This window comes from Girardinichthys multiradiatus, chromosome 22 (assembly GCF_021462225.1).
Source record: "Girardinichthys multiradiatus isolate DD_20200921_A chromosome 22, DD_fGirMul_XY1, whole genome shotgun sequence".
In the NCBI taxonomy this organism is placed as follows: domain Eukaryota; kingdom Metazoa; phylum Chordata; class Actinopteri; order Cyprinodontiformes; family Goodeidae; genus Girardinichthys; species Girardinichthys multiradiatus.
Genome location: NC_061814.1, coordinates 4730449 through 4757169, shown reverse-complemented (window position 1 = coordinate 4757169; position 26721 = coordinate 4730449). Strand labels below are relative to the sequence as shown.

At 41.7% G+C, this 26721-nt stretch overlaps 2 protein-coding genes across 2 annotated transcripts in view; both read left to right on the top strand.

Annotated features, from left to right (window-relative positions):
* The first annotated feature begins 1915 nt into the window (after nt 1-1915).
* Nucleotides 1916-14440, top strand: kcnk18 (potassium channel, subfamily K, member 18). Its single transcript, XM_047352198.1, has 3 exons — nt 1916-2197; nt 2394-2537; nt 12870-14440. The coding sequence occupies exons 1-3, from the start codon at nt 1969-1971 to the stop codon at nt 13697-13699; spliced, it is 1203 nt and encodes a 400-aa protein (XP_047208154.1). The 5' UTR covers nt 1916-1968; the 3' UTR covers nt 13700-14440.
* A 4968-nt stretch (nt 14441-19408) lies between these two features.
* slc18a2 (solute carrier family 18 member 2) overlaps nt 19409-26721 on the top strand; it is a 69011-nt gene continuing 61698 nt past the window's right edge. Inside the window, exons 1-2 of the mRNA XM_047350987.1 lie at nt 19409-19668; nt 21950-22286. Of these exons, the coding sequence (XP_047206943.1) occupies nt 19536-19668; nt 21950-22286 (470 nt within the window). The 5' untranslated portion in view covers nt 19409-19535. The remainder of the gene's footprint in view (nt 19669-21949; nt 22287-26721) is intronic.

Below are 26721 nucleotides of genomic sequence, written 5' to 3'. Positions count from 1 at the left end.
CGGACAGGCTTGGCAGGCCCAATCGCATAGTGAGGGTCTGCTGGGAACATCTGGCGGAGCCCTCAGCCAGGGATGTATTCAACTCCCACCTTCGGGTGAGCTTTGAACAGATTCCGGGGGATGTTGGAGACATAGAGTTTGAGTAGACCATGTTATCCCCATCTATTGCCGATGCTGCTGCCTGTAGCTGTGGCTGTAAGGTCTGCGGTGCCTGTCGTGGTGGCAATCCTCAAACCCGGTGGTGGACACCGGCAGTAAGGGACGCTGTCAAGCTGAAGGAGGAGTCCTATCGCCTGTGGTTGACTTGTAGGACTCCTGAGGTGGATGACAAGTAACGTGAGGCCAAGTGTGCCACGGTCCGTGCTGTGGCAGAGGCAAAAACTCAGGCCTGGGAGGAGTTCGGTGAGGCCAGGGAGAAGGACTACTGGTTGGCCTCGAAGCCATTCTGGCAAACTGTCCGGCGCATCAGGAGTGGAAAGCAGTGTTTCACCAACACTGTTTACAGTGTGGGTGGGAGCTGCTGACCTCGACTGGGGACATTATCGGGTGGTGGAAGGAGTACTTCGAGGATCTCCTCAATCCTACCATCACGCATTCCCTGGTGGAAGCAGAGGCTGGGGACTCGGGGTTTGACTCTTTCATCACCCAGGCTGAAGTCACCGAGGTGGTTAAACAGCTCCACGGTGGCAGGGCTTCGGGGGTGGATGAGATCCGCCCTGAGTACCTCAAGTCTCTGGATGTTGTGGGACTGTCATGGTCGACACGACTTTTCAACATTGTGGTGAGGAGGTCGGCCATCTAGGAGGGGCTCGGAGAAGAGCCACTGCTCCTCCACATCGAGAGGAGCCAGTTGAGGTGGCTTGGGCACCTATACCGGATGCCTCCTGGAGGCCTTTCTTGGGAGGTGTTCCAGGCATGTCCCACTGGGAGGAGGCCCAGGGGACGGCCCAGGACATGCTGGAGGGCCTATGTCTCTCAGCTGGCCTGGGAACGCGTTGGGCTCCGGAGCTGGAGGAGGTGTCTGGGGAGAGGGACGTCTGGGTGTCTCTGCTGAGCCTGCTGCCCCTGTCCCAGATAAAGCGGAAGGCGACGAGTACGAGTACGAGTATGAGTACGAGTACGAGTACGAGTAAAGCCCTGGGAAAGTAAAATTACCCTGGTAAATTTTTATCAAAACTCGACCCGGGCTTTCCAAAGCCTGGGGCTTTTACAAGCAATGGAAAAGGGGCTGTAGACTGTCTTCTGGACATCTGCCAGATCAGCAGTCCCCATAATTGTGTAGGTCATGATATATTTATGTATTAGTTGAGGCTCAGTACTGTGGCTCAGTAGGAAGAGTAGTTGTCTTGCACTCAGAGGGTTGTGGGTTTGATTACAGCTTCTTCCTGCCATATGTCAATGTTCCCCTGGGCAAGGCAGTTAACCTCAAGTTGCCTGCCGATATGTGTATTGGTGGGTGAATGTGATTCTAGTGTAAAGTGCTTTCAGTCCATTTGCCATAACATTTACACTAAAGTTCTATTAAACTGCTTTTTTTAATTAGTGTCATGTCACATTTTAATTTTGTGAGCCACTGATTTTGAATTTCTATTAAAACATAATCTTCAAAATTACAATTAATAAAGGCTTGAAATATTTCACTCTGTAATGATTCCATATCAGTGACAAAAAATATTGGACTTTTTCATGACATTCTATTTTTTTTACATGATTGATGGTAGATGATTCTTTTCGTCTTAAGAGTGGTATCAATTTTAAATACAGCCTTAAGTAAGGGCAGTTGATAAAGTAGAAATAAATGTATGCAAAAATTACTGTTAAGTCATTGGAATTTCCTCCCACTTTTTTAACTGTGCGCGTTCACGCAGCGTGCGGTTCTGAGCTGGAGGGTGTGACGGTTCTGAGGGTTCTTCATTCTTATCAGCGCGGGCGGCTCATGTTTCACGGAGCGTGGAGACAAACAGAAGGATGACCGTGTTAGAAAAAACAGCCGTGAACCATGAAACTGAGTCTAGTAAATGCAGTTCACGCTTCTGGAGGGTCTTTTCTCACCTGATGCTGTTCGGCACCTTGGTGGCATACGCAGTGCTTGGCGCGCTCATCTTTATGCAAGTTGAAGGAGGGATCGAATCCAGCACCGAGCATGAGTACCGGATGTTTCTGGCAGAGCTAGTCCAGATTGTCCAGAACGATACCAGTAAGTTTGAGCACATATCTACATATTTTACTGTCCACCGCAGAATTGAAATAAAATAGCTTTTTCATAGGGGAATGTTTGAAGATTGCATCTATAGGTACATGGTTTTGTTCTTTGTAAAGTAGTTCCAATAAGCATTTTCATTCCGTTCAGTTCGTGAATTTGCTGTACTCTAGCATTTTCTTCTTTATTTCAGGTAACGGCTCCCGTACACACAGCATAACAGTTAACAATGTTGAGAAAAAAATGAAGGAGTTCAAGACCGTATGGTTCCAGAGCCCCAGCAGATGGCATTTTTTTGGTTCCATGTTCTTCTGCTGCTCTGTCTTTACAACTGTTGGTAAGCTGGTCTTAAAATGCGCAGAGTGAGTGCGTTAAGTATCTGTGCGTTGCTGTGGTAGAGCCAGTTTCATTATGTCATTAACCAAAATGATCAAGCAGATGTTTGCACAGTTCTTGGATGGACATAATTGGTCTGACAATTTATGTTGACATTTATTTCAGTTGAACTAGTTAATTTTCAGCAAGATGTTTTTAAAAAAAAAATCTTTTTAAGTTCTGAATGCATTTTGCTTGACATAAACATTAAATATTTGACATTTTGATCAAAATAAACAAATTACATTAACTCCATTTGTCAGTTTTTGTGGAATGTTTGCAGGACCAAAGGAAAGACATGAATGCGGGAGCAGAATGTTGAAAAGTAAAAATAACAAAAAGGCAAAACTTAGAGAACCACACGAGAGGAACAGGGGATGGAGTATGTACATAGGAACAGATAAACAACAGGGAAGCTACTGGCATTGCAACTGAAGAATCTAGCATGAGTGATGACAACCAGAGAGCATATAAACTAAATAAGTTGGAATGAGAGAATCTTACCAGCTGCTGCTGAGAGCAAAATTAAGACGTATTTTCTCCATCTAACACCTTGATTCTACGTTTCAAACATTTAAAAATGTTTCAAGTAGAAATTGCACATTTTTGTAACTCATCAGATAGGTATTTACATTGAAGACTGTCTGCTGTTGGAGTTCCTGCACTTTATGCTTTAGGATAATTATTTTCAACAGCATCTGGTAATCAAACTATGTGTCACGGTTGTTCAGAATACATTCATGGAACTTAATGTGCCAAAAATGTTACATGAAAAGAGGCCGAGTTTCGATGCAGGGTGTGGTCTAACACACAAGTGCGGAGTATAATTTCAGTTATTTTTATCTGTGTGAACTATTTCAATGTGAATACATCGGGAGCCAAAAGCAAGATGAAATTCATACTTAAAAAAAGAGCGGGGGGTGTTTGTTTTTATGAGATTTACCACACAAATATACTTTTGTGACATACTTGTTCAATAGCTTATTTATCCATCTGTATCTTGTCTTACTCTTATCTTGTCAAACATAAACATTTAATTCATTTCAATTCAGTTTTATTTATATAGTGCCAATTCACAACGCATGTTGTCTCAAGGCACTTCACAACAGTCAGGTACAAACATTCCAATTAGTCCTAACCATTGAGCAGTGCAGTCAGAGTTAGTTATTTATTCAAATTGGATAAAAAGCTTTTCTATCTAAGGAAACCCAGCAGATTGCATCCAGATTAATAGATGTCTGTATCTGAAAGGTTTTCTGTTATTTATTGTACTTTTTATCCTTCATCTCTCTGAGAAGCAGAATATCACTCCACTCTGCTTACTGTTGACTAAATGGTAGCTGCTTGGGCTATAAGCATAGCTTATCATTTATGGACACAAGATAAGAGGAGTTAACTAATTTACATCCAGTAAAAGCAATATTTTTCTTTTTCAGACATACTTTCCCTCTCATGACTTGATATGTAACAAACAAGTGGAGATAGTACTGGTATCTTCTAATTTCAAATGTATGATAAGTACTTAAAGGCTGTCAGCTAATGGGTAATGGTTTAACAGCAACAGGAAGTCCAGATCAATAAGAAGACAATGCATTTTCAATTGAGAATGGCTTTTACATTGCCACAAAGAGCTTGTTAAAGATTTAAAGGCACAGTTAAAGGTTTCATCTTTGGCTTACTACAGTCAAAATTCATTATTAAGAAAAGCAAAGTTTTGGACTTTTGCCTTGGTTGAAGTCTTGGCTGAAGTCTGAATCCTTGCCCTACCGCCACACTAGAGATGGGAGTTACAAGTGCCACTTCACCCAAAGGTTTGAAATCAGGAAACATTTCTCCAATTGAAGTGTTCAGAAGTCAGCAAGACTCTCCAAGCAAGGTGTGTCCTGATCCTGGTAAGCATGCTTCAGCCGGAGGAAGCAACTAATTAATACGCTAATTTGCGTAACACCAAGTGGTTAGGGGTGTGAATTACAATCTTTCAAACTGACTGATGGCTTTCAGATTTTTCCATCACTGTTTATAAAAAAATTCTCAAAAATCAAAAATATTCAGTTAACGCGACCCCTGCTCTAAGTCGAAGTTTTTGATCCTGAACATAGCACAAGCTTTAGATATAGTGACATATGAAGCTTCGAGGGCCTGGAAGCATTCTTCCATCATGTTTGCCTTGGTCTTCATACTCATAATTTGGATGCCCAAGTCCTTCACTGTAGCTTGTATCATGTCCAGTTTAGCTTCGATTTAATGTGGACAGACAAGGTGCTGATATGGACTGTCTGTGTTCTTAGACGTCTATATTATTTGAAAAGTTACTTTGTTCTATGGGAGTCACATCTATCAGGACCTTTTGTAATAGGAAAACGACCCAGGAGAAGAAACCGGGTTTAATTATTTCACAAGAATGGTATGTCCACTAATAACTAAATCCACTAATATTACTGCAGATCTTATTGCCCACTTTTCCCTATTGCTTTTTCTTCTTCTACTCCTTATGCTTGCAAAATTTGCAGTTATTGCAACCATTAACTTTACATAGTTTCTCGGTTTTTCTTTCCACAGAAGGTACATCTGGCTCAATGCTTCTGTGTTTAGCTGTGCTTCCCTCCTGAATTAAGGAGTTAATGACAATGGTATGGCTACCAATTACTTTGCGTTTTTTCTTTTTCTCTTTTCGTAAAGAGTGCTCCTGGACCAAAATGTCTGGTTTTTTTTTTCTGTTTCTCCTCCTGTTCTTGCAACCACCAGATAAAGTTGGCCACTTATACTGAAAGTTTATGTATGGTAAAAGGATGGGCTTCCTGTCTAATATAACCATCTGTTTGCTCAGGATGATAGATTTTTGTAAAGGGAGTGACTGTCAGATGTGGTGTGGTGGTGGACCCCAGAATGCAGATGGACAGGCAGACTGACCGTAAGTAAAACGGCTTTCTTTTAAGAAAAACAAATATCACTCTCGGGTGAAGGTGATACGAAGAGACCGATTGCATGATGCAGGTGGACCGAATGAAGCTCATTGCTATGGCTGGCAGAGACAGGGAGAACATAACGTGACTGGGGTAAAACAGAAATCCACAGAACATAAACTAGAAACCAAAACAACCAGAACAGGGCGGGCGGTGGGGGCGTCGGTAGGAGGGCCAAAAACAAAAACACAGTGTTCAAGCTGCCGACCAGGAGGTCATCCCGTACGGGCACAAACTTCAAGTGGGTGGTCGGCTGCGGTGAAGGTGAGGACCTGCTGGCTGATCGTCCTTGATCTTCATTGAAGTGGTGCCTGGCAGACAACCAGAGGCAGAGATGGCGCATGGTGAACCCTCAGAGGCAGAGACGACACCTGGCGAACCGTCGGAGGCAGAAACGGGGCCTGGCGAATCCTTGGCTGAAGCAGAGCCAGCAGGACCCTCGGAGACAAGACCAGGAACAGGAGTAAGAAGCGATTAATCTTTAAACACCTCAGGAACAGGTTTGTGGTTCATCGTCGAACCCCTCAGCAGGAGGAACAGGATCAGGAAAAAGTTCATCCTCAAACCCCTTTGTCGCTGGGTTCAGAGACCAGAACAAAGACAGGTTTTTCCTAATTAGGAACAGCATCAGGCAGCGGTTCGTCCTCGAACCGTTCAGGTACAGGATCAGCCAGTGGTTCATTCTTGAACCCCTCGTCACTGGATTCCAAGACCTGGACAAGGATCAGTCTCTCCTTGAACCCCTGAAAGGCCATGGGACCAAAAACTGGACGTTGGATGTCAGCTATACTCTCTGAGGTGTCTGGCCTATCCTCAGAGCCAGGAGCAGGAGCTGAGGCGTCTAGCTGACGTCCAGTGAGGACTAGAGCAAGAGCTGAGGCGTTTATCTGACCTCCAGTGAAGAGTGAAGCAGGTGCTGAAGCGTCCAGCTGACCTCCAACAAAGACTGGAGCTGGGGCGTCTGGCCAACCCTCAGTGGTGTGAGGAGAAGCTGAGGCATCGGCATGATCCTCTGAGACAGGAGCAGGACCTAAGGCATTGCCGAGACCCTCAGTGGCAAGAGCAGGACCTGAGGCGTCGCCAAGACCCTCAGTGGCGTGAGCAGGAGCTTAGGCACCCGGCCGACCCTCATTGGCGTGAGGAGAAGCTGAGGCGTCGCCGATACCGCAGTACCACTCTGGAGACGTGACGTAGGCTGAGCTGAAGCACCGCTCTGGAGACTTGAGGCTGTTTAAAATGGCCGATAGTAAAACTGCCTTACTGCTGTTCAATAATTTTCCTCCATTTCTCTGACTTTCCACTTCACCTCAGGAGAAGGATGCAGAAGAATGGCCCTTCTGAAAAGCTTGATCTACGAACACAGGTCATTTAACTTCTCCTCCAGCTCGTCGGGTGTTTTCTCTGATACTTGGGCTGGAGAGAGTGAAGACAGAACAGGTGGAGCTGCAGCGAGCCTGTGTCGCGGAAACATTCTGTCAGGCGTTGTGTTGTGGTGGACCCTAGAATCAGACAGGCAGACTGACGGAAAGTAAAATGTCTTTATTTTAAGAAAAAAAAATATCAGGCAGGAATTAACGCTGGGTAACAGGTACAGCCAAACAAAAAGAAGTGATGTTTCCGTGACCAGTAAACAGAATGATGGTGTATATATGGAGCATGGTGCAGGTGACATTAAGAGACTAATTGCATGATGCAGGTGGACCGAATGAGCTGACTGCTTGTCTTGTGTCATGATGTATGTTTGGATGGGTTGTACTGGAATTCTAATTTCCCCTTGGGGATCAATAAAGTATCTTTGAATTGAATTGATTGACTAAGCAGTTTCTTTTTTAAAGACTCCGGTCCAAAGATGACAACTTCTGTCTTGTCTGAATTTAGAAGCAGAAAATTTAAAATCATCCAAGTTTTTTTGTCTTCAAGACATGCTTGTAGTTGATCTAACTGGTTGGGCTCATCAGGACCGCTGCCGGGTCTTCAGAGCCACAGCCGGCCACTGCTGGGCCTACTGAGCCACAGCTGGCCGCCGCCGAGTCACCACGCCATGTTCCGGAGGAGCCCGTGGGCGGGCTGTCTCCACATCCATGCCATGTTCCGAAGGAGCCTGGAGGCAAGCTGCCTCCACGACCTGGACCAAAGAACCTCCCTGTTTTTCTCTGGGTGGTGTCCTTAGGACTGACGTCTGACAACTCCACGCATGACACGACGCCAGGCTCCACGCGTGACACGACGCCGGGCTCCATGCCTGACACGACGCCAGGCTACGCTACGCCTGACACGACGACCAACTACGCTACGCCTGACACGACAACCGATTACGCTACGCCTGACACGACAACCGACTACGCTACGCCTGACACGATGACCGACTATGCTACGCCTCACAAGACGACTGGCTCTGCTACGACGCTGGATGATATGATGCCTGGGTCCCAGCCGGACGCCAGGCCCAAGCCGTCAGGGTTCCTGCCTGGGTCCAAGACGGACGCCATGTTCAGGCCTTCAGGGTTCCTGCCTGGGTCCAAGACGGACGGCAGGCCCAGGGCTTCAGGGTTGCAGCCTGGGTCCAAGCCGGATGCCAGGCCCGAGGCTTCAGGGTTCCAGCCTGGGTCCAAGCCGGACGCCAGGCCCAAGGCTTCAGGATTCCTGCCTGGGTCCAAGACGGACGGCAGGCCCAGGGCTTCAGGGTTGCAGCCTGGGTCCAAGCCGGATGCCAGGCCCGAGGCTTCAGGGTTCCAGCCTGGGTCCAAGCCGGACGCCAGGCCCAAGGCTTCAGGATTCCTGCCTGGGTCCAAGCCAGACGCCAGGCCCAAGTCTTCATGGTGCCTGCCGGACCCCAGGCCCAAGTCTTCAGGGTGCCTGCCGGATGCCAGGCCCAAGTCTTCAGGGTTCCTGCCGGATGCCAGGCCCAAGTCTTCAGGGCTCCTGCATGGGTCCAAGCCGGACGCCAGGCTCAAGGCTCATTTCGTGGGTTAACTTGGCCACGCCGCAGACCTCCAGGCACATTGCTTTGTGGGTTAACCTGGACACGGTGCAGACCTCTGGACACCTCGCTTTGTGTGTTCACCTGGCCACGCCGCCGGCCTCCGGACACCTCGCTTTGTGGGTTCCCCTGGCCAAACCACAGACCTTCTGGCTGCCTGCATCTTCGTCGCCGGTCACCCGATCAGCCCTTGTGGCTTGTTTTGTTTGTCCCATCGGGTTGTTTTTGTTTTTGGACTCTGTTGCCTCGCCCTGTTTGGGTTGTTTTGTTTTTGGACTCTTTTGGCTCGCCTTGATTGGATTGTTTTTTGGATTCTCGACCTCCATCCGAGGCCCCCTCCGCCCACCCTGGTTGGGTTGTTTTGTTTTGGACTTTGTGGTCGTCTGGGATTTTGTGTTTTGTTTACATTTAGCTAGATGTATCTTGTTTGTGTTTTGCATTCATGTTGTTTGTGGTTTTCTGTTATCTGACAGTTTTGGTTTTCTTCTGCCCCCAGTGTGTTCTCTTCTAGCTCCTAGTTCCCTTGGCGTTGCTTTCCTGTTTATATTCTTAGAATGGTTTTCTTATTATTATTATTATTATTAATTATTATTATTATTATAGTTCTCTTATTAGTTTTTTTCCTGTTACTCCCCTCGTCATTACTTTTCCTCTTTAGTTATTTATTACTCGGTTTTAGTTCCCTTTATTCTCCAGTTCCTCTTAGCTTTGTTCTTGTAGTTCATCGTTATTCTTCAGTCCCTCCTTTATTGGTTAGCTTTAGTTATTGTTTACTTTTATTCTAGTCCTCGTTTCCTCTGCTTCATTCTCAGTTTGTTCTATCAGTGTTGGTTTAGGTTTGTTTACTTTTGTAGTCAGGGTTTCCTTATGGTTTCTGTTTTAAGTTCTTAGGTTGTTGTGTGCCCTCCAGTTTCTCAGTTTCCTTTGGTTCATGCTTATTCGTGATTCTTATGCTTTATTTATCTTGGTCTATAGTTTCATTTAGGTAGGTTCTTGGCGGAGAGCCAAACTTAGGGGCAGCCTGGAACTTAGGGGCAGGGGTCCGTCTCCGGTTGGCCGTTCTTCACTGAATCAGTGACATTCTGATCATCGACCTCCTGGCCTTTCTCCATATTCTTTGGCACCTTAGGGCATCGTTCCTGCTCCTGACCTCATTCTCTGCAGTTTTCTTACCCTTCTCCAGTTCATGAATTGTCTTTCCTGTTTCACTAATATGCTCAGTCAATTCACTTATTTCCTGTTGCAGGTTCTTGTTCTCCCTCTTCAGGGTCTCCAGGTGGTCCAGAGCTTCTTCATAGGAGTTTTTCATTTTGAACATCTCTGTGTTCAAAGCACGTGCCTCCTTCTGAGCTCCTTCCAGCTCGGCTTGACTCTCTTCATACTTAGTTCTCCACTGAGCCACCTCGCTGTTAGCCTTGGACATAGCACGCTGCAGCTCAGATTTGGCCCCCTGCTCCTCCTCATACTGCTCTCTGAGCAGATCACGGTCATGACGAGCCGACTGAACAGCATGAGCCAGAGCGTTCTTGGTCTTAATCTTATTAAATACTTCTTTTAGATCATGGTCTTCTTGACGTACCTTGGATAAATCCGGGTATGTCTCCTTGACCTCATTCTCCACGCTGACCTCCATAGCAGCAGACAAAAGGCAGGCAGTGGAGCATGACTCAGACCAACCCAGAATTTCTTTCTTTTTCCGGTTAATGTGAAGGTTGTGTTTCTGCAACCAGGAGGCCCCTAGGACAACAGGAAGTTCAGGTGAATTTATGATCATGAAGGTTACATTCTCTTGATGATTACCTCCAACTGTTAAGGTAATTTCTTCTGTCCTGAGGTGTGAATTGTTCATGCTGTGACCATCCAATGCTAGCACTTTACGTGTGTCAGCTGACGGAATGAGCTTTATGTTGTTCTTATTGGCGAATGCTTCATCCATGACTTCAGTGTCTGCTCCTGAATCAATAAACACGGCCCCCTGGAAAGACATGGAAGAGGTTTGAAAATGAGCAGGAAACAAGAAGGAGGAGGCAGTTAGCTGACTTCGGCTCAGTAGAAAACTCCCGTCCTCTGCTGAGCCTGTCCTTTTTAATGGACACCTGAGTACTAAATGTCCCTTCTCTCCACAATAAAAACAGAGCTTGAATCTTCTCCGATGATCCTTCTCTTCAGGGGTAATCTTGGTTCTGCCCAACTGCATGGGCTCACAATCCTCATTTTCCTCAGTGAGAGGTGACCGACTCCTTCTCTCATGCCACAGTGCAAGACCCTGAGTTAATGAGGAGCGACCCTCCTCTTGTCGCTTCCCCCTCCCTCTCTCTGCCAGCCGAATGTCAATGTGAGCAGCCAGGTCCTCGAGTTGTTTCAGGGAAGAGGGGTAGTCACGGGTTGCTAACTCATCCTTGATGTCTGCGTTTAGTCCTTGCATAAATGCATCCATCTGTGCTGCCTCATTCAAACGGCTATCTGCGGCCAACAAATGAAAGTCAATTATATAAGACGAGACAGACTGATCACCCTGTTTGAGGGACAGTAAGCCTCTTGCGGCTTCACAACTTGGAAGAACAGGGTTAAAAACTCGAATGAGTTCCTTGGAAAAAGTTTCATAGAAGGTACAAGATGCAGACCTGTTCTGCCATTCAGCAGTCCCCCACTGCTTCGCCCTTCCTGCCAGCAGAGATATAACAAAAGCCACCTTAGAACGTTCAGTGGGAAAGGATGACGGCTGAAGCTCAAAATGAATTTCACACTGAGTTAGGAAAGCTCGACACTGGTCTGGGTCTCCCTTGAACATCTCAGGCGGAGATAGGCGTGGCTCCTTTTGTGACGGTGGCGGCTCGGAGACAAGATTGTCAGAACGTAACGTGGAAATTATTTCCTCCAAGCCATAACCCAACCAGGAAAGGGCCTCATCAACCTGGGTGTGCCACTGTTGTGCTGGCATGGGTCCATTTTTGGCCAGATGTTTCTGCTATGAATCAGAAAAAGGCGGACCCAAGATTCAGCCAGACATAGTACTGAAAGTTTAAAAGGTTTATTCAGCCACAGGAAACGTCACACCGGTAACACTCCTCACAGCTTCCAGGAATCACTGCTTTTGTCTTGAGTGGAACTTGAAACCCAGAGGGGAAACCTCAGTGGGCGGCAGGCGGTGATCTCCACAGCACAGGTAAGAAGTGACTCCAGGCTGAATAATCCGAGGGCTAGGCTGTCTCAATAATCCAAGGACAGAAACAGGGTCAACGATCGGAACAAGAGGCGTCAGGCAAGGGGCAAGCAGAGACATAAACCAGATGCAGGAAACAAGGTCGACAACCAGAATCCAAATAGTCCGACAGGGAGCAGGCAGAGGCAAAAAATCCAAAAGGCAAGGCAAGATCAAGAACAATGATCAGACAGGAAGGAACGCTGGATATCTACTCACACGAATGGCTTTCAAAAATCTGGCACCGTCTGCTTGTCAGAGTCGGTATATATCAGGGAAGACACAGGTGTATGGTATGCCACAGATTGCAATGCACAGCAGCAGCCACTAGGTGCATCTAATCTGCTGATTGCAGCCAGGGAAACAGGGTAGAGCAGACGTGCCAGAATCATAACAAATATATTATTGGTTCAACTGAGTGACGCAATTGCCATAATACCTGGAGTAGAGGTTGGCCCCAAAACACACAACCTGCATCGCTGCTTGATCCTGCATCTAAGCTGTTTATCACCGTGAATGTAAAAAAAAGTGCTCCATGAAAAACATCGTTGTTGTGAATGTATTAGATTGGGCAAGGGTCCGGACAGAACCATCGCTCGGTCCGAAGTTGGACTGAGGTCCGCCATTTGATGATGCCTGCCCTAACAGTTTTCAAAGGTATTTAGATCAGGGAAACATGCAGGATGTTCCAAAAGATCGAAGACAGGCTTTGTGAACTGCAGTGTTGGACTGTTAAGGACGCAGTAATGCCTGCACAGACAAGGGTCTTCTAGCAAGAGCAGTGTTCATGTCAAAGCATAAAACATTCTTTCGCCTTTCAATTCCCCATGCTAGTGTTACTATCCATATGTGTTTGGGTTTTTTTTTTTTTTTCTGACTCTGTTTTAATTCTCTCCCTGTTGTTTATTATGTTCTAAAAGGTCTTGCCACATTAGTTCATTCTTTAGGTTTAGTTTCTTATTTCTTGTCTAAGGTTTCTTGTGTATTCTAGTTTGTTTCCTTAGGTTAGGATTTCTCTTTTCCCATTGGTTCAGTGTTTCCTTGTGTCTTAGTTCAACTCCCTCACTGTTAAATAGTCGCCCTCGCTTAGTTTCTGTGCTTCCATTTGTCCACCATATTAATAAGTCATTTGTCCCACTGTGACTGCAGGGTATGGGGAAATCTATCCAGTTACCTTGCCTGGTAAAGTGCTATGCATCCTATATGCTATGATTGGCATCCCTCTCATGCTTCTGGTCATTCTTGATGTGGGGGACTTTCTCGCATGGATGTCGTCCAAGTCCTATAATCACATGCACACTCTCTTCAAGTCACTTCGCCCCCACACCTGGTCACCATGGAAGACTCGCAGAAGAGAACTTGGGCCAGACCATCGGACTCTGGAAAAGGGCACCTTTGTTTTCAGCCAGGACGTAGTGATTCGTCAACCTCTAGATATCCAGCAGGTGTTGCACACCCACTCAGATATTCGACACAAGTCTATATGTCTCCAAAAAAACAAAGATATCTTTGAAAAGATCCTGGTGCAGGAGAATTTACTGAGAAAGAATCCACTGCTCAGGTCCCTCTCCTGCCCTGAACTAGACCTGCTACCACCACCTGTAAATCCCCTATGGGATTTTACAGGATTAGGGGGGGTAATGGAGGAGTTTGATGTTCCATTTATACTGATACTTTTCATTGTATGTGCTTACATTTGTGTTGGAGGTTTGATTCTGCAATTGTGGGAAAAGGAAATTAAAATATTTGACCTTTACTACTTTTGCTTCATCACATTCACTACCATTGGATTTGGTGACATCATACCCAAACACCCCAAATACTTCATGTTTATCTCACTTTTTATCATTATTGGCATGGCTATTATGTCCATGGCTTTTAAGCTGAGCCAAACTAGAATTGTTTGCTGTTATCGGAAATGCATCCAGTTCTTTAGCTGGGGAAATACAAACACTCCAAAATATGAAGAGAACAACTAAGTAAGGATATTCTGCAACAATTGTTGGGATTTTGGAAGTTTGTATTACCTGGTTTTCACCAGTTATTTATTGTGCCTGTTTATTCTAAGCATAAGTAAAGTAAAAACATGCATGTTTCAAACACTACTCTGTGAAAGGATGTCATATTTCAAATTATTTGTATTTATAGATTTAAACACTGCTCATCAGCTACACTATATTGCCAAAAGTATTGGGTCCTACCACCAAATCAATAAATTATAGTGTTCCAATCACTTACATGGCTGCAAGTGTAGAAGGTTTGCTGTGGAGAAACTCGACTGACCCGAACAGAGTCCTGACCTGAACCTTCTTGAAGAACTTTGGGATGAATTAGAGCTGAAGCTTCAATTCTGTTTTTCTAATCTAACTAAGAACACACTCCTAAACCTTGTGGAAGATGTTTAGAGAACAGTTAAAGTTGCTGTTGCTGGAAAAGGTGGCTCTATCAACAAATTGGACCTTATGGTTAACAATAGGATGTCATCAAAGTTCATGTTCCTGTAAAACCAGACAGACAAATACTTTTGGCAATATTGTGTATATCATGTGAGAAAAAAAAATGTTTTCTGACAGTTTCATTTAATGAGTATTTTATTTAATTGATTTACTGCAGAATATGCAAATAAACCTAAATTCTTTTCACTACATGGAATTGATTGCAATTTGTTTGCAAATTGTTGTTTGCGTTTTGACATTTGTATTTGTTGTATAATTAAAGGTATACCCCTTTTAAATTGATTCTGTAACAGACTTCTTCTTCTTAGGCTCAGTATCTCGTAGTCTCAAAAGTAGTACAAGATGGAATATAAGTAAACTTAATTCAATTTTTTTTTACATCTGTGGCAAACAGCCACACAAAAGTAAACAAGCCCACATCTAGGAACAGTAAAATGACCAACAACTTAACAGTGAGGTAAACTAGCCAATACAGGTCCTTCTCAAAATATTAGCATATTGTGATAAAGTTAATTATTTTCCATGTTGTCATGATGAAAATTTAACATTCATATATTTTAGATTCATTGCACACTAACTGAAATATTTCAGGTCTTTTATTGTCTTAATACGGATGATTTTGGCATACAGCTCATGAAAACCCAAAATTCCTATCTCACAAAATTAGCATATTTCATCCGACCAATAAAAGAAAAGTGTTTTTAATACAAAAAACGTCAACCTTCAAATAATCACGTACAGTTATGCACTCCATACTTGGTCGGGAATCCTTTGGCAGAAATGACTGCTTCAATGCGGCGTGGCATGGAGGCAATCAGCCTGTGGCACTGCTGAGGTCTTATGGAGGCCCAGGATGCTTCAATAGCGGCCTTTAGCTCATCCAGAGTGTTGGGTCTTGAGTCTCTCAACGTTCTCTTCACAATATCCCACAGATTCTCTATGGGGTTCAGGTCAGGAGAGTTGGCAGACCAATTGAGCACAGTGATACCATGGTCAGTCAACCATTTACCAGTGGTTTTGGCACTGTGAGCAGGTGCCAGGTCATGCTGAAAAATGAAATCTTCATCTCCATAAAGCTTTTCAGCAGATGGAAGCATGAAGTGCTCCAAAATCTCCTGATAGCTAGCTGCATTGACCCTGCCCTTGATAAAACACAGTGGACCAACACCAGCAGCTGACACGGCACCCCAGACCATCACTGACTGTGGGTACTTGACACTGTACTTCTGGCATTTTGGCATTTCCTTCTCCCCAGTCTTCCTCCAGACTCTGGCACCTTGATTTCCGAATGACATGCAGAATTTGCTTTCATCCGAAAAAAGTACTTTGGACCACTGAGCAACAGTCCAGTGCTGCTTCTCTGTAGCCCAGGTCAGGCGCTTCTGCCGCTGTTTCTGGTTCAAAAGTGGCTTGACCCGGGGAATGCGGCACCTGTAGCCCATTTCCTGCACACGCCTGTGCACGGTGGCTCTGGATGTTTCTACTTCAGACTCAGTCCACTGCTTCCGCAGGTCCCCCAAGGTCTGAAATCGGCCCTTCTCCACAATCTTCCTCAGGGTCCGGTCACCTCTTCTCGTTGTGCAGCGTTTTCTGCCACACTTTTTCCTTCCCACAGACTTGCCACTGAGGTGCCTTGATACAGCACTCTGGGAACAGCCTATTCGTTCAGAAATGTCTTTCTGTGTCTTACCCTCTTGCTTGAGGGTGTCAATAGTGGCCTTCTGGACAGCAGTCAGGTCGGCAGTCTTACCCATGATTGGGGTTTTGAGTGATGAACCAGGCTGGGAGTTTTAAAGGCCTCAGGAATCTTTTGCAGGTGTTTAGAGTTAACTCGTTGATTCAGATGATTAGGTTCATAGCTCGTTTAGAGACCCTTTTAATGATATGCTAATTTTGTGAGATAGGAATTTTGGGTTTTCATGAGCTGTATGCCAAAATCATCCGTATTAAGACAATAAAAGACCTGAAATATTTTAGTTAGTGTGCAATGAATCTAAAATATATGAATGTTAAATTTTCATCATTACATTATGGAAAATAATTAACTTTATCACAATATGCTAATATTTTGAGAAGGACCTGTATGTCCACCAGCAGTTTTATTCTAAAGAAGTATAACTAAAGGGATCCATTAGAAATATTATGAATAACACAGTTTGACACATAAAAAATATGATTTTAACTCTTAACACAGTTATTCCCAAAGTACCATTAGCTAAAAACTTGATGGGCATTATATGATCCCTCTCTTATATTCTGTTAGGTGTTTCTTAGATGCAGTGCGGTTCCACGGGGCAGAACCACAGTTGGTTTATTTAAGTTTTATTTATTAATCTTTGCTTGTTACTACCATCTGTAACAATGATGTTTGAATTATACATTAAAATGGAAAAAAAAAACAATAACAGGATGTACATATAGTTGTGAACTAAACAAAAAAGAACATTTTCTGAAAAGTGAATGGAAGATTTTACTGGGGTATAGACTCATGTTAAACAGGCCAGGCAACACCAATGGAGAGAATGCTGGACAACAGGGAACTTAGGATCCTCAGCTTTTTGTGTGGTGTCTGTACCCCTGGTAACATTCCCAGGTATGAGGGGGGTCCAGCAGCCTGCATTTTTCCTTACTTTAGATCTGGAGTCTACAAACAACTCGCACCTAGCAATCGGTCCACCCCCAGTCAACTGCTTTCTGATTTGAGCTCAACCAATTTTCCTATTGCAGTGAACGGTTTAAGAACAGGTAAAATGAAGACAAATTAAATCCTAAAATACTTTTAAATTAATCCTGCAAATAAAAATAAACATGCCCAGTATCAGGGAAGAGGAAAATAAACAGACTTATAGTTGAAGCCTGATATTTACATATACTGTTTAAAAAGAGACATAACATTTTATTTCTCATTGTCTAAATTAAACAGAATGTAATCAGAACTCCACACAGAGAACATTTCCTTAGTCTTATGTATATTAAGGTCACCAACATTATTTCTGTTTGCTAAATGCCAGAATAATGAAAGATATTCTTTTATTGTTTAGTTGTTGTTTTTTTCAACTTTTTGACAAAAAACCTTTGGCAAAGCCCAGTTCTTGATGGTTTAATTCACAAAATTTGAGTTAAATGTAGGCACATCTGTGAATGTATTTTAAGATACACCTCAAACCCTGCATCCTTTTGATACCTCAATAAAGAAATCTACCCAGACGTTCGGAAGAGAACTGTGGGCTTCTACAAGTCAAGAATACATGCAAAAGACCCTGTGATGAAGCTTGCTGAAGTTGGAAAGAAAGTGTCGTTTTCCACAGTGAAACACGTCCTGGACCAACATAGGTTGAAAGGCCACTCAGAGAGGAAGAAGCCATTACTCCAAAAGAAACATAAAATGTCCGATCACAATTTGCAAACATTGAAAAAGACTTTTAGTACCTGCACTATGTGGATCTCAGTGTTTACGTAATTGTACTAAAATGCTGTTCCTTTTACAATCATTCAAAATCAGCCAGTAATATTTTATGTTTGATTCAATATGATGGCTGTTTGTTTAGTTACATTTTCTTACCTTGTCAGTGTGTTGTGTTCATAGCAGCAGCACAAGATGGCGCTATAGTCAAGCACTAACGGCGAGGACAAAACACTCCATTTGTTGACTAAGTGGGATCATCTTTTTAACATTTCTTCTACATAAACTCTAGGAGCTAATTTTTATTGCCAGTTTGACTGAAGATACATGAATACTGAAGATGTTACCAAAAGGATATAAGGATTTGCTATTAGTGTTTAAGGAAGTTTTATTCCTTTTTTGTGAGTTGTAGTGTCAAGGAATTTAAACATTGCTTTACAGGTGCATCTCAATGAATCATTGAAAAGTTCATTCTTTTTAGTAACATACAACTAATATAACATCATTCCAATAAAAAAACGTTTTAATCCCAAAATGTGCTTAATGAAAAGTATGTTTAATACCTAAAGTACCTAAAAAGACCTACCAACCTATACTGCTTAAAGGTTGGTATTTTCAAAAGGTACATTTTGATCTGACAAACGAACCTCATTGGACCGCTTATTCTAATTTATTGAATATGACTGTAAAGCCTGTAAATCAAGATTAGAGGCGAAAAAATATATTTTTTTTTACATAAGAAGTGAATGACTTTGCATATAAATATCTACAGATTGCAGTAACTTCCTGATGCAGCTTTTAAATTCAGCATTTCAGGGAGTTGGATGTTGGACTGGCTTGGAATGTGTGTGATTGAATTTGAATGTGTCTATATGATGTGATTGAGGGGGTTGTATATGTTAGTATATGGATTGGGAGGTCTCCAATACAAGACCAATTGCTACAAGATAGTAGGCGATGCATCAAAACGCACTAATCATAGGGACGCCAGGTGGGACATGACACACAAATCCTGACTACCAGGGGATATGCAGGACATGTAACTCCACACAAAGAACACCAAGTCAACCAGAAGCTAAACATGTTCATAAGGAATATTGCAAACCACTGTGTCAACATGCCATTGTTTCATCATGGTCATATAGTTCATTTGTTCATAAAGTGCAATACCATTGGCAGCAAAGAAAATGTTACTATTTTAATCTTCTGTCTTCAAAGACTACCTTGTCCTCAACAAAGTGTTGTTTTGTCATTACATCTTTCTACTAACTGTATATAATGTTGAAACTCTTCATTTATGGTATCTGCTACTCTTACGTTGAGCAAAATATTATATCACAATAAAGTTTAAGGATCAAAGAGTGAATACAGAAAATATTAAAATTTTCTAATCAGCTTTGGATATGTCCTTTTTTTTCTTAATCTGAAAACTGAAATTCCATTCCTTCTATTTTCTTTCTCATGGAGGGTTTTTGTCATAAATGTCTACCTGTAGATCTGTGGTTGATAATATACAGTGTATTTGACATAAGGATTTATGACAAGGATTTATAACATTGTCATTGCAGCAGACCCCGCCAAATAATTTCTATTGGAAAGAAGGCATGTTCGTGAGTGTTCTCATGTTTGCTGTATCAGGGCAGGAGTGCCGTTTAAACTGTGGTATTGTGCTGTGATGCAGCATCTCTGCCCTGATTGTTTGAAGACAGGTCTGACGGGGATGTAAACATTAAGAGAGGTGACGTCAGCAGCAGCCTCAGCCAGTAAAAGGACTTGATCTCCTCCTCCCATCTGCGCTGCTGCCTGCTCCCCTGAGGTAGGACAGAAGTTCCTCTGATGGCTCACAGTTTCATTCTAACCCAGTAATTTATTATTCTAACTTTTTCCATCATTTTTTTATGCAGAGATAAAGTCCTGCTGCTCTGCTCAGGAAGGCGCTCTGTTAGGACTAACACCATGGGGGGATTAGATGCGCTCCGGCAGTTCACTTTCATCAAGTGGCTCAGAGAGGAGCGACAGTCCAGGAAACTGATTCTCTTCATTGTTTTTGTCGCTTTACTCCTGGATAACATGTTGCTGACAGTGGTCGGTAGGTGCACCCCAGCATCTCTGTACTCTTTTTCTCTCTTCTGTTTACCAAATTTAAAATGTTTTGTCGCTAATTATCACGCACTGATCCTATTTCTACGTTAATTTCAATGTGAAATGTGTATCTTAAAGAGAAATGTATTCACTTCCAATTTAAGCGGCGTCACTGAAACAGGCGCTGAAACAAAGTTCAGCTGCAGCCCGTAATCACTACAGTACAATATATTTTTATATCTAACATTTAAAATAATCAGCATCTTGACGGTTTTTTTTTTTTTCCAATTATGACTGTCTTTGTTTAACAATTACATGGTGGATTTACATTGACACATTAAAACCTTATGACTGACAGAACTTTTCTTTTTACCAAGACTCGATATGAATGCTTCTAAGAGAGACGGCTTCTTGACAGAAAACGCCAGGAAAGCCACTACCCGAGTCTGGCGAACACAGCAAACCTGCTAATAAATGACCTTTTCAGACTATTTAAATATATGCAGTACTGTGCAAAAGTCTTGGGTAGGTGTGAAAAAATGCTGTAAACAAAGAATGCTTTCAACAATGGAAGTGTTAATAATTTATTTTCATCAATCAACAAAATGCAGTGAATGAACAAAAGAGAAATCTAAATCAAATCAATATTTGGTGTGATCAACCTTTGCCTTCAAAACAGCATCAATTCTTCTAGGTCCATTTGTACACAGTGTTTGAAGGAACTCGGCTGGTAGGTTGTTCCAAACATCTTGGAGAACCGACCACAGATCTTCTGTGGATGTTGGCTTTCTCACATCCTTCTGTCTCTTCATGTAATCCCAGACACACTCCATGATGTTGAGATCAGGGCTCTGTGGGGGCCATACCATCACTTCCAGTGATTCTTGTTCTTCTTTATGCTGATGATAGTCCTTAATGACTTGGCTGTATGTTTGGGTTCGCTCACTTAGCCTTTTGTAAATTGATAAAAATAAACAATCATCAATTATATTTCTGAAAGCATCCTTTGTTTACAGCATTGTTTCACACCTGCCTTAAACTTTTGCACAGTACTGTATTTATCTCCAGGTTAATTATTTTATTGATGTAATTTTGCCATGGAACATGCTAAATTCCAACGTAGCAGTATTTTTCTATTTTCTGTACATTTTAAATATGGGATTTTGTTAGTCACCATTTTTATTCAACTCCCACATCTCTGTAACACAGCTTTTATGGCTGCATGAAAAGTAGATTTTGAACGCATCCATTGCATTGAACCATGCATTGTAATGAAGTATACAACTTCTGAATTGCATTTGAATAAGAGAAAAACAGGAAAAATAGAAAAAGATTTACTGTGAAGGAAAACACTGAAACAAGTGTTTCGTGTTGTAAATGTCATCGGCTCTTATAGATTTTGGGAACACAAAGTCACCATAAGAGCATAATTAAATTGTTTCAGATTCTCAAATTAACCTAACAGTACTAAAATAACAACATATTTCTTTTTTATTGTTTTATCGCACGTTTATTCCTTTTTATTCAGCTAACTGGATCACTAGTTAATCATATTTGAAAAGCTTAACACCTAAAAAATTTATTTTATTTTTATAGATGTTTGTTGCTTTACAATTTCATGTATGTATTCCTTGCTTTTGTTCTGTTACCATAGTCATTCAGATAAGAGCACACTGCTGCACTGTGCCAGCACCAAGAACAGTATCAACTCCTTTGTCTCCAAATTATGTTCCTTTTATCCATTAGACCTTGGGCTATTTGGCTGTTAAACCATGAACCTTAGTCAGATAACCAACATTTGTCTCAAAATCATAACATAAGTTCCTGCCTTCTTAGAACTCCAAAACTAATCCAAGAAAATTACAATAGCAGCATATCCAGGTAAAAATTATCTGATATTGGGTAAAACATTTCACCATTCCTTACATTTCTATAATGTTATTCTTTCTGTGTGTAATCTGCAATCTTTTATGCACATTTTGCACATGCACATGCACATGCACATGCTATAATTTTGCCGGGTTATCGAGGCTTCTTAGTTGCCAGTAATGCAGCAGGTGTATAGAAGTGTTGGAAGTGCTACAAAAGAAAAAAGGAAACAGACATATCCATGATGACTGACAGTTATTCAGACATAATAACAATAATTTATTATTATTTAAAGATGAATGTTCAGTGATGCATATAAATTACACTTGAAGAACTTTAATGACTTGAGTAGTACAACGCTAATGGGCATTAGCCATATTTCCCTGTATCACTGGTGTTTCCCTCTCTACTCCCACCAGTTCCCATCATTCCCAGCTACCTGTACAACCTGGATGAGTCAACGGATGTGGAGATAAGGAACAACAGCTTGTCGCCACAGGCTGCCTCCGGGTCTTTCAACACTATTGTGTCTTTGTATGACAACACTGTCAGGTTGTCAGGCTCCAACTCTACTGTCAGTACCACTGACCTGGATCCTCCCACCTCTGTCAGTGCACAGCTTCCACAGAATTCAACTGACTGCCCCCAGTCCACCAGTAAGCTGCTCAATGAAAATGTCAAAGTAGGAATGTTGTTTGCTTCCAAGGCCACCGTACAGCTGCTTACCAACCCCTTCATCGGCCCACTAACAAACAGGTATGTTTTTGTTCTGTTTTAATGTTTTGTGTCAGCAACAGATCAAACCATCCTAGAAGCTGAATATTGACACGTGACTAAATGAATAGTTTCTTGGGAATCACACACTTCATAATACATTCATACTTTGCCAACTTGTTGTAAAATGAAAATAGAAAAAAATCCCTATTCATTTATATTCATTAACCAATTTAAGAATCAAACTGATCAGAATTTCAGAAATCTGAGACAAATTTCTAAACAGTTAAAAGCTGCAACACCTCCTTAAAAGTATTTGGACCCTTTTGTTGTTGGACTCCAAACTGTAAAATCTACAAAGCTTGTCACAGTGTGTAACTTTCCACTTGGTTTTTCTTATGTAATTTTGAAGTTCCTAACAGATTCAATCTAAACAACTATTTTTGTTTTCTAAAATGATCATTCAGATGGGTTTCCTTCAACCTGCGTTTATTTTATTAACCTGTAAAAACTACTGACAACATTAAATTATCATGTGGACAAGCTGACATAAAGGTTTAACAACTCACTTAGACTTTTTAAATACATTTATTAATAATAGGTATTATTATAGGGGTTATTGGTTAATGACATAATCTGAAGAGATTGTGTTGTCACCTCTCATGATTCTGGAGAAATAAATTGCTGAAAGCGACAATTGTGCTGCTGCAAAAAACAGATAAGCATTACTTTGACCTGTTATTTCTCCAAAAATCTACAGTAAAATTATTAAATGTTAATGTTTTCCATAAAAATGTATGGGAAAGTTGTAAATATGTCATTAATATAAATGTTCTTAAGGTTACTTTTCTGTTTTCCTCTTAATTTCTCAACCATTGCCAGAAAGCTCAAACATCGTGTTTCGGAGAAGTCGATCTACATTTGTTGAGCTAGTGTGTTGTTATTAGATAAACTAACATATCATCATTTTACAGATAGATAGATAGATAGATAGATAGATAGATAGATAGATAGATAGATAGATAGATAGATAGATAGATAGATAGATAGATAGATAGATAGATAGATAGATAGATAGATAGATAGATAGATAGATAGATAGATAGATAGATAGATAGATAGATAGATAGATAGATAGATAGATAGATAGATAGATAGGATCACAACTAATGGTCCTATAAATGTACTATAAACCCCGTCAGATTCCCCCTGTTTAATACAGGACCATTATAGGACCATATAGGATCACAACAGTATAAATATTTGTAGTCTCTCTCTCTCTTTTTCTCTCTCTCTCTCTATATATATATATATATATATATACGTGTGTGTATATAAATATGTGTCGTTATATTTACATCTATCTATCTATCTATCTATCTATCTATCTATCTATCTATCTATCTATCTATCTATCTATCTATCTATCTATCTATCTATCTATCTATCTATCTATCTATCTATCTATCTATCTATCTATCTATCTATCTATCTGTCTGTAAAATGATGATATATTAGTTTATCTAATAACAACACCCTAGCTCAACAAATGTAGATCGACTTCTCCGAAACACGATGTTTGAGCTTTCAGGGTTACCGTAGTTCCCCTGTGGCGCGAGCACAGCGCGACGGTTTAGACTGCAACAAGCACGCGCCTTTTTTGCCGCGTGAGCGGCAAGGAGACGCTGGGGAAACCGTATCTGATGGGGAAACGCGAATCGACATAACACCACAATGGCGTCGTCGAGGCTAACATTCTGGAGAGAAATTATCATCCCGATCATTTGAAAGATGTCATCCAGACAACTCAAAATTGCATCATATGATAAATTATTATCCTCAAGCTGATCTGCTAAGGTAACCAGAGCTGAATGAAGTCAAAGAAACTCCACCATCCTCCCTAAACCTTGAGCTGGCGCAGTAGCTGTTTAAAGAGCAGGTACCTAGGAAACTAATCTCTATGTAAGGCTCAGCCAATGAGGATGCAAGTCCAGCCCGTTGACGCTGATTGGCCCCAGAGTCATTCAGTTGTAAAGTGACATTATGAAATAAAAACTGTTTTTTTGAAATAAAAGCTGATATTTTTAAAAAAAAAAAAAAAAAAAAAAACAGGTATTCCAGCTGGTTTTCTTTTGCGACAATAATAATAATAATAATTTTTAGCAACAATAATTTCAGTTATTAGGTAAAAATTTTATATGAAAATTCATTTATATTGTAAAGCTGATTTTTGATGGAAAATGAAATATATTTTTTATAATAATGAGCTGAGAATTTAATATGCATTCAATTATTTCACAATTTCATAGTCACATTAAATCATTATCTATTAGTTATTGATATAGATACTTATTTCATAATGTTTCATTTATTTATTTAATTTTGAACATTTGGCATTCCCTAATATAAAAGGTCTGATTCAGTTTTTAGTATGGCTGTTAAAACTGTAACATGGAATCTTTACAAATGTTTGAGTGTCACAGTTAGAAAGTAGAATTTGTATATGTTGCATGGTTTAAATGCAACATGTAACAGCAGTTTTCTGCTGCGTGTTTTATCTCAATGTTGTCAGACTCCTGATTCATTTTGCTTTACAACTTATTTATTGGACCATAAATTAAATGGTCAAAAAGAAACTCATTTGGTTGTTACATAACTTTTTCAGATGTTATGAGCATCCAATGCAATGTTGCAACAAATTTTCTACAGATAAAAAACACTGGAAGAGTAAAAATTTACATCAAACACAATGAGACAGGATGGAACTGCATCACTTAGCAACAGACTTGTTCTTAGACAGCAGAGGCTTCCTGTTAGTAAACAGCCAAAATTGTTAATTCAGTTTTTCACTGTGTTTTTAAAAGTCCAAACCTAATTGCATATATGGTCTTTTCAATGGCCATATCAAACACAAATCAAAAACAACAGACTCCCTTAAGGAGGTTTTGATGAAATGATAAATGACAGTTTGATGTAGTTTGATGGATTTAGATTCATGGCAACAGATCTAATACAACTGGATCAAATAGAGCAGAATTCCTGATTACGTAGGTTTGGATGTGAGTGCATGTTTACACTTGTCCGATTTTGCATAGATGGCTGCTCTGTGAGAGAGAAGCTCAAATTTAAGCCAACAGGAGTGTGAGAAGATGATGAAGAAGCAAGCGTCAGGATCATCACGTCGGGGCTGATAATGGGAGATGCCATTAACACAAAGACAAAGGCATTCATTTAATTTTTCCGTTGAATAACTAGAACCCTTTTAAGATTATTTGAACCCAGCATTTAGCAGTAATAAGCGTTTCTCTTTTTTTATTTACCTTTTCCTGTCCTGCAGAGTGACACTCAGAATTGTTGTCTGAGTGCCAAGAAGAAGCCCAACAGATTTACTTTCACAAGTGGAGCATTACGACTATTGCTTTAAAGCTCTGCTTAATATTTATTAAAGAAATTTTATTAGAAACTGCTTTTGGGATTATTTCAATTGTTATGGACATGGAGATGGAAACGAAAAGGAAAAAAATAAGCACGAAAGAAAGAGAGATGGGGCAAAAAAGACAAAGGCAGAGGAGAAAAGAATGGAGGAGAGAAAGAAGGATGAAGAGATTACAAGATAGCACCCTGCTTGCTACTACACCTGCAGAAACATATATAAAAACAGCAGTTAACAAAAAGTGCACGGTACTAATGAATGCAAGATGTATTTAGTGATAACTGCGGCTCAATATACAACATCTGTGTATCTGTTAACACCTGAATCCAAACACCCAGACTATTTTACTATATATTCATTTCCAGGTTATATATTTTATTGATGTAATTTTGCCATGGAACATGCTTAATTCCAATTTAGCAGTGTTTTTCTATTTTCTGTACATTTAAAATATGGGATTTTTCACTCACTATTTTTAATCAACACACACATCTCTGTAACCCAGCTTTTATGGCTGCATGAAGAGCAGATTAATGGGTGTAAGTGTGAGCACACTTGTGAATACAAGGTTTCACAATAAACATATGCAATAGCGGGTGTGAGTAGCCACAGTCCTGCCCCCCTGGACTCGAGACAGACACGGAGATGATCCGAGCCACAGACATCCAAAGAACCCCAGAGCACAGGAACCCCAGGAGAACCACCGCCGGGACTACAGCAACCCCCCCAGAGAAGAGCAGAGGAAAGCCCCAGAGGGACCACCCAGCAGCCACAGTGCAGAAGCCCCAGGGAGTTGCAGCGACGACCCCACAGACCCTGCTGGCAGCCGTCTACGCGGGAGCAGATCCAACCATGGACCCAGAGACCCGAGACCCTGGGACACATCACCCCCAAAGCAGAGGCCCGACAGACCCAGGGGCCCAAACCCTGGCAAGCAGCCACCGGGAATGAGCCGGCACACACCAAAGCACCCAGCCCTGGACACCGAGATCCACAAGTACAGCAGCAGGCAGAGACACTAGCCACCAGCAGGTAGTGTGGCAG

Coding starts and splice junctions, on each gene's coding strand:
- kcnk18 (XM_047352198.1), top strand. CDS start 1,969: ATGACCGTGTTAGAAAAAACAGCCGTGAACCATGAAACTGAGTCTAGT. Junction 2,198..2,393: donor GATTGTCCAGAACGATACCA/GTAAGTTTGAGC, acceptor TCTTTATTTCAG/GTAACGGCTCCCGTACACAC. Junction 2,538..12,869: donor CTCTGTCTTTACAACTGTTG/GTAAGCTGGTCT, acceptor CTGTGACTGCAG/GGTATGGGGAAATCTATCCA.